The sequence below is a fragment of the Patagioenas fasciata genome, chromosome 2 (assembly GCF_037038585.1).
Source record: "Patagioenas fasciata isolate bPatFas1 chromosome 2, bPatFas1.hap1, whole genome shotgun sequence".
Lineage (NCBI taxonomy): Eukaryota > Metazoa > Chordata > Aves > Columbiformes > Columbidae > Patagioenas > Patagioenas fasciata.
The window spans coordinates 151,893,032-151,903,537 of record NC_092521.1 but is presented as its reverse complement, the minus strand read 5'-3'; the positions used below and the strand labels follow the sequence as shown (position 1 = coordinate 151,903,537).

The 10,506-nt window shown below is 45.5% G+C and overlaps 1 protein-coding gene across 1 annotated transcript; it reads left to right on the top strand.

Moving 5' to 3' along the window:
• The first annotated feature begins 1,530 nt into the window (after window positions 1-1,530).
• On the top strand, window positions 1,531-8,880 carry LOC136098332 (patched domain-containing protein 3-like). The gene is made up of 4 exons (XM_065831635.2): window positions 1,531-2,250; window positions 2,488-2,609; window positions 4,406-4,551; window positions 6,243-8,880. The coding sequence occupies exons 1-4, from the start codon at window positions 1,531-1,533 to the stop codon at window positions 7,847-7,849; spliced, it is 2,595 nt and encodes an 864-aa protein (XP_065687707.1). The 3' UTR covers window positions 7,850-8,880.
• The last annotated feature ends 1,626 nt before the right edge of the window (window positions 8,881-10,506 follow it).

The following is a 10,506-nucleotide window of genomic DNA, read 5'->3' as shown; positions in this document are numbered from 1 at the left end:
CTTGCTGGAAGTCCTGTAGTCCTGTTCCTGGCCCTGCCCCAAGTAGTATTTCGGATTTTATCTTACTAGAAATCAATATAAAATGCATGGACAAGAACCCAGATTGTTGGAGAGAAGTCTGGTACATACCTTCTGATTGAAGATGACTCTGAATTGAGAGTTGGTGGAGCCATCTTCCCATGCCATCAAGTCAGACCCCCAAGGCTCAGAAAGTGTTAACCTAAAAGCATCGACCTGTGCCCAATGTACAGAGTACCCTGACTGCAGAGCTGCTGCCACCATCCCATTTCCTGCCTCCTGATCATTACCAGAGCTTGTCTCCAGCTCCCAAGGAGCCAGAAAGAAACTGGACATGACAATTGGTCCATCTTTATTTTTTGCCTGGTTAAGCTTAAAGAAGTCAGTAACTGTTTTTCAGTCATTAACTGGTTTTTCACAGTGAAAGCATTTAGCTGGACAGCATCTCTTCATGTTCTGCTGTATCATCCACAACCTGATCCACTGCAAGGTTATCCTAAAAGCCTTCTTGGTGTCTGGCCATTGGGATAGATGTGTCTCTGTAGCTTATTCCCAGACACAGGTCTATTTTTCTCTGGAGTTTTCTCCGTGTAAGAGAGGCTACCTCTTCCAGCTGGGTGACTCCTTGACAAGAATTCATCAGGTATCTACAAGACATCAAATAGCTTTCCCCTTTTTCTGAAGACAGATTCTCCTATGTGAACAGCTCTTACTCTAACATGATATAAATCCATTCAAGGAAACAGATAACAGAATGTGGGAGATGCTACGAGTTTAGAGTCAGATTCATTTAAAAACTGTAATTTTGACAAGTTGGGAGCTACAGGAAATCGCTTCTAAGTGCCTGTCTTCCACAGAGAAATGAAGAACTGACACACCTTCCTCAGAACACCTGCACACAGAAATGGGAATCAGCAGGATCCAACCTGCAGTAAATGCTGGGCACAGCGGGAGATCTGTAACGCTGCTCAGAGCCTGGCTGGCTGGCTTCTGCTCATGGGTGGCAACCCTGTCTCCTTAGGATGAGAGAGAAGGAATACCTGCAACTTTTCTTAGCAAATACTGGCAGGAGAGTAGAGAGTTGCTTCTTTCACAGAAGGGCAAGAAGTGACTTGTGATGAATTAGCTAATTGGCTAGACACCTCTCCAGAAGTATCACACCTGAACTTAATGTTATCCTCGGCCACAGGACACTCAGATCACTGTCACCAGTGTCAAGAACACCAGGCTGCAGGGTATTTATTTGCCGGCTTGCAGAACGGCAGAACCGGGGCCGGGCAGCGCCCAACACGACGGGCGCTGTGACGGCACCGAGGCCTCGGCAGGACCTGAGCCTCGTGCCCCCGCCCGCCTGTGCGGGAAGCGGCGGTGGCCCCGGAGGGTCAGAGCAGGGGAGGGCGCGGCCACCTGCCCGCCGAGCAGCGCTCATTCGCTCCGCGGCCCCCGCGGGCACAAGGCGGCTCTGCCCCGGCGCAGGAGCTGCCGCCGGCAGCCCGTGTCCCTGACTCGCCCATGGCGGAGCCGCCGCATCCCGCCGAGCGCTGCTCCTGCCGCAACACTAACTGCCTGGAGCGGCCGCTCAGGCGGCTCTTCCGAGGGCTGGGGGGCGCCGTGGCCGCCTGGCCCTGGCCCTTCGTGCTGCTGCCGCTGCTGCTGTCGGGCGGGCTGGGCGCCGGATTCTTGTTCCTGCGGCAGCGGCAGGCGAACGACATCGAGGAGCAGTTCACGCCGACGTGGGGGCCCGCCAAGGCCGACCGCGACTTCGTGCAGCGGTTCTTCCCCACCAACGACTCGGAGCGCTTCTCCGCCGCGCGCCTGCCCACCGAGGGCACCTACGCCGCCTTCATCGCCGTGGCGGCGGGGAACGGCTCGGTCCTGGCCCCGGCGGCGCAGCGCGACGTGCTGCAGCTGGACGCGGTGATGCGCGCCCGCAAGTACGAGCAGTTCTGCGCTGTCAGCAACGGCACCTGCGCCATCCCCAACCTGCTGCAGTACGATGGGGCGTCCCTGGAGAACCTCACCTTCCCCTTCAGCGGCGGCTTTTTCGTGGGGCCCCTTCTGGGCGGCGTGCAGACGGACCCCGGCGGGCGGGTGCTGTCGGCGCGGGCGCTGAGGCTGCTGTATTACCTGCGGGAGGACGGCCCCGCGGCGGCGGAGAGCCGGCGCTGGCTGGAGGACTTCTTGCGGGAAATGCCGACGCAGCTGGACGCGCTGGGCATCACCGCTATTCAGGTGAGCAGGGCCGGGTACAGCTGTGCCGGGGCCGCCAGGTCCCGAGACGCACGGGCTGCCCCATCGCCGGAAAGAACAGGAGATGGTGGAGGGAGGAAGCGAGGAGGGCCCGCAGGTTGCGAGGGCCGTGGAAATGCATTAGTGCCAACATCATGTTTAGCGTTGCCTGTGTGTGTGGATAAAGACTAAGAAAAAAAAGTAGAAATGCTTCATCTTTTGTTGTTGTTTTAATAACAGGTGACTTACTTTACCTCGCTGTCCAGACAACAAGAGTTTGAAGGAAATACCAAGAGGGTGATCCCACTCTTCTCCATAACCTATTTATTGACAGTAACATTTTCAGTCATCTCTTGTCTAAGGTAAAATGTCTTCTAAGCTGTAGATCAGTGAGAAGTGACTTCCGCTCCTCTTTACCTTGCCTAAATTGGTTCCTACTTTTGTCAAGTGAAGTCATTCTTGAAGCTGCAGACTTCAGGGGACATTTAGTAACAGACAAACAAATGTATTTCTTTGCTGTTTCTCACCTATTTGTGCATATTTCCCAACTGCTTAAATGGGCCTCATGATAAGTACCAGATGAAGACCTGAATAGCTGTTCAGTTCAGACATGCACAGCTTGAATGCTAGTGTTGTTTTGTCTGTTCTCTGAAGCCATCGGTCATTTCTGTAGTCCCTGCCTCATAAGAATCCTTTCTGTAGTTGGTGGGTTTGAAACTATTTAAACAACTGAAACAACCCCCTACTCTTCATCTTTTTAAGATGTCTGGGGTGCTGTTGCTTTGGCCCTGAAAAACACTATGCCAAACACTTGTGAAGGGTTAATGAACAGGTTCTACTTTACCCTCTGCGAGAAAGGGGCCAGAAGCATGATCTAGGCAGCCTGGCAGGAGCAGAATTCTGCACAAGTACTTCTGTTGAATAAACTTACCAACTGAACTCACCATATCCAGTGGAGACGCTCACGAAAAATGGCCATTAAAGTCAAACAGGGAAGAAATTTTGACGGAGGGAAGAAACAAATGGTGCTATTGCTAAGGTTTTTCTACCACTTTCTTGCTTCATTCGTAGTTTCTGTCTTCATCCTGCCTGCAAGATGCTATAATAATTCTTTGTAAAGATCAGTTTTAAAGGGGAAGGAAGCAGGGGAGGGAGAAAGAAGTGTACCTATTAAGATTCATTTGCATTTGTTTCTGCCACTGCTCAGTTAAGGTTCAGATGGATGATAACTGGCTTCAGAGATCACCACATGTCTGGGTACAGCTTTAGGTGTTCTTCTTGCTAGTAGAGTCTGAGCCTTAATTGCTGTCCACAAAGACCTTAGCCTGCCCCTTTCTTTGTGCTGGTGGAAGGGGAATCATTGTACATTTGACAACCATATGGCAGCGTTTGTGTGCTGTGCTTGAGAAAGAAAGGTGTACTCCAATGGTGGGCTTGTTGGTTTAGTGTTTGCATCAGGCATTATGCCCATCAGGCCACATGATTTCTGAATATCAGCTGTCTCACGTACAGTCATTTGTGAGCACAGTCATAGCAAGGGTATTTCCACAACCCACACTTCTTGCCTTGGAAGCTAGAGGTTCTCTTAAAATTCAGAAACAATCTACAGCCTGGAAAATATTGCTTATCAGTCAAGAAGCAACTCTTAGCTGCTTCTGTTTCATGGGGAATCCTTGAGCCGGCTCTTGAGGGTGTCTTGGCAAACGGCTGGCAGCCAATCTATCTGCTGAGAAAGCTGCTCTGCACAGCACTTACTGCCTGGGAGATGCTTCCATACTACACTGATACACTACACCAAGAACCTGTGTAAAAGTCGAGAGCTTCTACAAATTCAGCATTTTTTGGGTCACCCTAAATCTAGACTCTCAGGGGTAGAGCTGATGTATCTTCATCTTGCCAGCTCTCTTTGTTATTGATGCCAAGATCAGTACACATCTTTACGCTTATGGATGTAACTGGCCAGCAGTAATAATGTATTTACCACCTCCTATGTAAATTAATCTAATTCTGACAGCTGGGAGCTCTCCTCGCAAACAGCAGCTTTCCTCAACAGCTCTTTTCACAGACAGGCTGTCCTTGTTATCTGTGCACTTCTCATGCCAAACACCTTGCTGAAATATTTGACGTGTAACTAAGATGTTCCTTAAAATATTTTCAGACTGAGCTGTATAAGAAATAATGTCTGGCTTGTGTGCTGTGGAGTGGTCTCTGCCGGTTTAGCTGTATTAAGCAGCTTTGGATTAATGCTCTTCTGTGGAGTCCCATTTGTGGTCACTGTAGCAGGCGCGCCATTTCTTATCCTGGGTAAGTAGAAAAAGCGAGTTGGATTCAGATACCAAGACTGAAGTGGAGTTAAAACAACCTGGCACTGTTAGTCTTTCATGATGTGAGCATCAGATCCTACACAGTTCCATCATGTAGTAAGGAGAGGAGGCGCTTGGAGGTGCAGGCTCCTCTGAGCTCCCACAGGCGGGTGAGCCGCTCAGCTCAGCGCACCCATGCTGGGGCTGGAGCCGGGCTCTGGCACAAGGGCAGCTCCTCCCTAAAAATAGTGCTTGCTCTAGCTCCATTGCTGAGGTATGAGAGCTATAAATGAGAGGGTGGTAAGGTGAGCACTTCTGGCATTGTTCTAACATCCCTGGTAATTTAGCCATGGTGATTAATCATTTGTTTAACTGGTGCTAATACAGCTCAACTGGCCTTTATCACTGCATTCCCCTGTATTCCTCCTGGGTTGACAGAAGCTGTGTGTCATACCAGATATCTAATGCAAATGCTCCTTAGGCCATGCATTGTTTCTTTGTTTCCTGCATAATTCAAATGCATTTGTATTTGCTTTTGTTTGGTCATCAATTGCAGAGGCACTAAATTTCAGAAAGACCCTTTTGTATACCTGGGAAAGGGCTTAAGCCAGTCTCTTCAGATCTTTATCAGGAACGAGCAGACTTTTGTCCTCCCTGCATTAGACCAAAAAAATTATCAGCCTGCTTGGTTTCCAGCAGCAGGTCGGCTCACTGCCATCCAGCAGCAACTTTTGACGTGCTGCTTAATTAATCTTTGCACACCTACTGGCAATTGCCTCTTGAGGCAGCAGGCAGTGATTTCATCTGTTCTTTTATGCTCAGCTATATCATCTATGCTTATTCTACTATTCACACAGTCTTGCTTCCCCTTTTTATGTGATTAGTTTTCAGGGAATAGAAGAGCCCTTGATAGAGTAACATGTGCAAAATACTGAATGGTCTCTGATTAAAATCTCGAGAGTTAGCAGAGCTGAGAGAAGCACATTTGCTTTTCTTTCTAGAACTTGGGCTCTTTTACTCTTGTACCTTAGCAAAAGTTATAGCCTAGGATCCAGTCTTCCTGGCAGGGTTTCCCAGGACTCTGATGAGTAGTACATGCAGGCACATCAATACAAATGTGAAGATAAATGAATAATAAATCATGAATAAGTGCTCAAAGATAAGCTGGATAAAAGATAAGTGGAGAGCGTGAATCACTGGACAAGTGGCATCAGTGTTTTCCCATGTAATGGCAACTGTTCTCCCTGTCTACTGAATGCAGAGCAAGAAATTATTGGTCTAATTTGCTGCAGTGATGAAGAAATTCCAGAGATAATGGGGGATGCTTCCAGTGATAAGGATAGTCACACATCAGAGTAAGCAACGTACATAATCACTGGACAGCTGGATTCCAGAGACAGTGCAAGTGTCAGAGATGCACTTGCTGTGCTCAGTCCTTCAGCACAGCAGGGTGACAGATCAACAACCCATCAGCTCACCAGGAGTTTCTGAAATGTAATAAATTTGGCTACCCACAAAGGAACTATTTTCCTGTATCTGTTTAACTTGTATCAACACTACAGCAATGTTAATAGCCTAACTTTCTTTTTCAAAATTTTGTGCAGACTTAAATGCAATTCATTTTGCAGTTCTGTTGGGTGTTAGTGCAAGCTGCCATTTGCCATGCAGCATTAACTTTTTGTCCTCCTGCAGGAGTTGGTGTTGATGACATGTTCATCATGATCGCTTGCTGGGAACAAAGCTCAAGAAAAGAAGGTAAATCAAGTGTTAAGTCTCGTCTGGCTGAGACCTACGCCGAAGCAGCACTTTCTGTGACCATCACCACTTTCACAGATGTTTTGGCTTTCTTCATTGGAATCTGGACTGCCTTTCCATCAGTGAGATCATTTTGCCTCTACACAGGCACTGCTTTTGTCTTCTGCTATATATATACCATGACCTTCTTTGGGGCAATTATTGTATTAAATCATAAAAGGGAGCAAGGAAACCGACACTGGCTAACTTGTATGCCTGTGGGAGATAAAGATCGGGCTGAGGCGTCTTGCTTGTACAATGCTTGCTGTATAGGCAAGTGTTCTGGGGAATCACCTCAGCCAGAAAGTGAACATCCAATGAGCATATTCTTTAAGAAGTATTATGGTCCTTTTTTTACAAATAAATGGATCAAGCTACTTGTGGTGTTGCTGTACGGAGCATACTTGGGTGGCAGTGTTTATGGATGTACTCAGATCAGGGAAGGCATTGATCTTCGAAATCTGGCGAGTGATGACTCTTATGTTATTCCATTCTATGATGACCACGACAAATACTTCTCAGTATATGGACCCAGGGTCATGGTTGTCATTACAGAAAGTGTGGATTACTGGAATGAGACTGTTCGTCTTGACATTGAGAACTGCATGCAGAATTTAGAGGACATTTCATATGTAGATAAGAACCTCTCAGAGTCATGGCTGAGAGTTTACACAGGACTTGCAAATGCTACTATGATAAATATAAACGGTCAGACTGTCTTCATTAATAACTTACTTATGCTGTTCCGAATCGTTCCTAGTTTTGAGTGGGACATTAACAAGACTCAGGATAAAATAGAAGCTTCACGTTTCTTTATCCAGACAGTGAACGTAACCTCAGCCATTGATGAGAAGAATCTTCTCAGTGAGTTGAGAGAGACAGCCAAGCAGTGCAGTGTTCCATTAATGGTGTATCACCCAGCATTCATCTACTACGATCAGTTCCTGGTCATAGTGCAGAACACCATTCAGAATATCATTGTGGCCACTGGGGCAATGCTCATTGTCTCCCTTTTGCTTATTCCCAGCCCATTATGTTGCTTGTGGGTGACTTTTGCCATAGTTTCTGTTATAGTTGGTGTTGCTGGTTTCATGACATTTTGGAACGTCAATCTAGATGCCATATCCATGATCAACCTGGTCATTTGCATAGGGTTTTCAGTAGATTTTTCTGCTCATATTTCGTATGCCTTTGTGACAAGTGGAGAGTCCTCAGCCAATAAAAGGGCAATTGAAGCTCTGTCCTTGCTAGGTTACCCGGTATTACAAGGGGCAGTTTCTACTATATTAGGAGTAGTTGTCCTGGCTGCAGCAAAAACCTACATTTTTAGGACATTTTTCAAGATCATGTTCCTTGTTATTTTGTTTGGGGCTCTTCATGGTCTTGTTTTTATTCCGGTGTTTTTAACCTTTTTTGGAAATTTTGGCAGATCACCCCACGATACTAAATCTAGAAAGCTAGAACTTAGGTTTATGAATGAGAAAGATTGTCGAAGACTAAGTTAAATGTAATATATATTTATTACATGTAGGCTAAAATTCAGTGACTTTCAGGGAATGTAAGAAATTAAGAAAATGAAGAACAGAAAAATAAATAAAACAGGGAAGCAAAGGCTTCAGAAAAACCAGGTGAGAAAAATAACAGAAGAAATAAAAACATACAGAATGGATTTGCATTTCTCATTTTTGTGTGCTTGCTTAACACTTAATATTTAAATCCTTTTTTTGTGACTTGTTTACTGAATGTATTAAGATTATTATGAGCACTGACCGCTGCACCAGTTTAACGGATTACGTTACAGGTCTGTCAGGCAATGTACCCGGGGGAAGGACAGCTCCCAGGGGTTTGCATTTACCGCCTGGTGACCTGGATGCTGTAACTCAGCCCACGCTGAGCCTGAAGACCATTTTCCCACAAGAGGCTCAAACCTGGAGGTTTCACACCAGGTTTACACGAACTCAGAACCACCTTGGACTGCAATGATTCCTAAGCCTTCAGGAGGCAAAGTCTGCTAATGAGAAACCCTCAGGGATCACAAATGGACTCAGGTTTTCTCTTCAGATCTTTTTCTTGGTGTCCTTTTTCCTCACTAAGATTAAATATCATGTAAGTTTAAGAAGACTGTGCATAGCTTGTGTTGGCTGCAGTTTGCAAAGGGATATGCTGTAGGTGATGGAACTTGTGTGGAACCTCCTGAGAAGACACTGTGGCAGGGCATGACAGGGCAAGAGTTCACTAGAGGGAATCATACCCTGATTTAGGACAAAGTGAAAAAGCAGCTCAGGTCTAAGCCGTTAGTCCTAAAACTATAAACCTATAAATTCTATTGTGTTCATCAGAGACAATGCATCCTGTGAAGCGTTGATAGAGCAGAGGACCTTTCACTGAAATAACAGCTAATAGTGTATTGGGTGGTCTTTGAACCTGTAGGGACAAGACACTGTATGAGAAGTCAATTCATAATTTGTTTCCAGTCTAACGAGCTACCTGTTAGAAATAAACAAATGGTGGTAACTGTTGTTTGTAATTTTGGAAAAATTGGTCTAGGAGATATTAAACCATTCAGTCTAAATCTACCGCTGTGGCGTGTTTCTTCTGAGAGACGCAGCAAGTGTCACAAAGCCGGGTCTGCCTCTGTTCTGTGCAGGTTTCTGGCCAGTTGCGTGAGGCCCAGTAGCCAGGGCAGAATCCTTCTGTCCTTCCTGCTGTCTCTCTTCATGGGGACAGTAGACTGGAAAACAAGTCATTGAGAAATTAACTTCCAGGACAAACGAAGTACTGACACTAATTTTCCAAGCAGCGAATCCTAGTCTACAGGCATTAAATATTTCAATTTAGAGTCATTATGAAAGCTACATAACAAAGCCCTAGATAAATCACTGACAGCCAAGAAGAAATTGTGTGACCAGCTCCTCAGTATGGGCTGCATCTGGATTGCAACAAAAGCATTTATCAAAGAACACTGACAACTTTCTGTCCAAAAGCTGTTATTGACTACGCTGCCACAGAAAATGAAACTAAAATCAAAATCCAGAACTTACCATAACATTTTGATCTTGTGCAGGGTTTTTCAAACTGGGGGAAAAAAAAGCTGCCAGAGACCACATGGAGTTTACTTGAATCTTTGCTATGAATATATGAATACTACTTTGTTAGTTGTTCAGACAGTACAGTGATGGACAAAAATAAAACTTTTAGAGAGATGCTCTGAAGAGTAACAACTACAGTCATCCTTATGACATGTCATATATCCCTTTGTAAAAGCAAAATGAAATCAAGCACAAAGCTGTTTTTGGAGTACTTCATGTGCTTAAAAACAGAAGCGCACTTCAGCTGATGCATCTTTTATCCCTAGGTCCTAGAGCCATAGCTTTTTTGCTTTGTGGAGATTAAAAATCAAAACAAACCCACTGATTGCCTGATCACCCACCCCTCTACCTATGACAGCTGGATGTCTTGTATGAAATTATTTGCAAAAGGTAACCTGAACTTTCCTGCCAATTTCTATTTCCAAAGAATGTTGTGTTTTCTTTGTGTTCCTGTTTTTCTGTATAACCTTCCTACCAGAAAGGCACTCAAAGCAAATCAGTGCGTGTTGTTTCATCACTAGGGCAGCTGAATATTCTACTGTGAGAGTAGCTCTGTAATAGTAGAAACGTTTACTAAAAGTTACAGATCTTGCAACACTCCAGAGTTGGAGAGCAATTTTATTCACAGGAGAAATAGTTCTTGGAATAGTTGTCAAAGACGGAAAACCAGTATCAATCTCAGAAATGTGCTCCTGAGGTAGATGTCAAACCCCAGCACTACTACAGCCCGCATGGTGCATCAGTGAATCTCAGTGTTCCAGGCAGCAGCATCACATTGCCAGCACAGGGCACAAACACAAAGCTCGGTTCAAGAAAAACAAAATTGAAAAAACCCAACCCCATGCAGCAGAGTCCTCACTTCTCCCATTAAATGATTCAATGTCCATATTAGTGCTTTTATTAGGGCAAATGATCCAGCCATCTCTGCACTGATTGCTGCAGGAGCAGATAATGCACTCACATGGGCCAGTACCAGAGAAAGGCATCTTAATGGAGAAAAGGAGCAGGACTCGCTTTTTTGCATAGAGCAAGAAGCTTTCGAATGAGAAAAATAAATTAGACCTCATAGACTT

Excerpts from the sequence above, each read along its gene's own strand:
- LOC136098332 (XM_065831635.2), top strand. The coding sequence starts at position 1,531 with ATGGCGGAGCCGCCGCATCCCGCCGAGCGCTGCTCCTGCCGCAACACT. Across the intron at positions 2,251-2,487 it reads TGGGCATCACCGCTATTCAG|GTGACTTACTTTACCTCGCT; the intron begins GTGAGCAGGGCC and ends TTTTAATAACAG. Across the intron at positions 4,552-6,242 it reads CGCGCCATTTCTTATCCTGG|GAGTTGGTGTTGATGACATG; the intron begins GTAAGTAGAAAA and ends GTCCTCCTGCAG.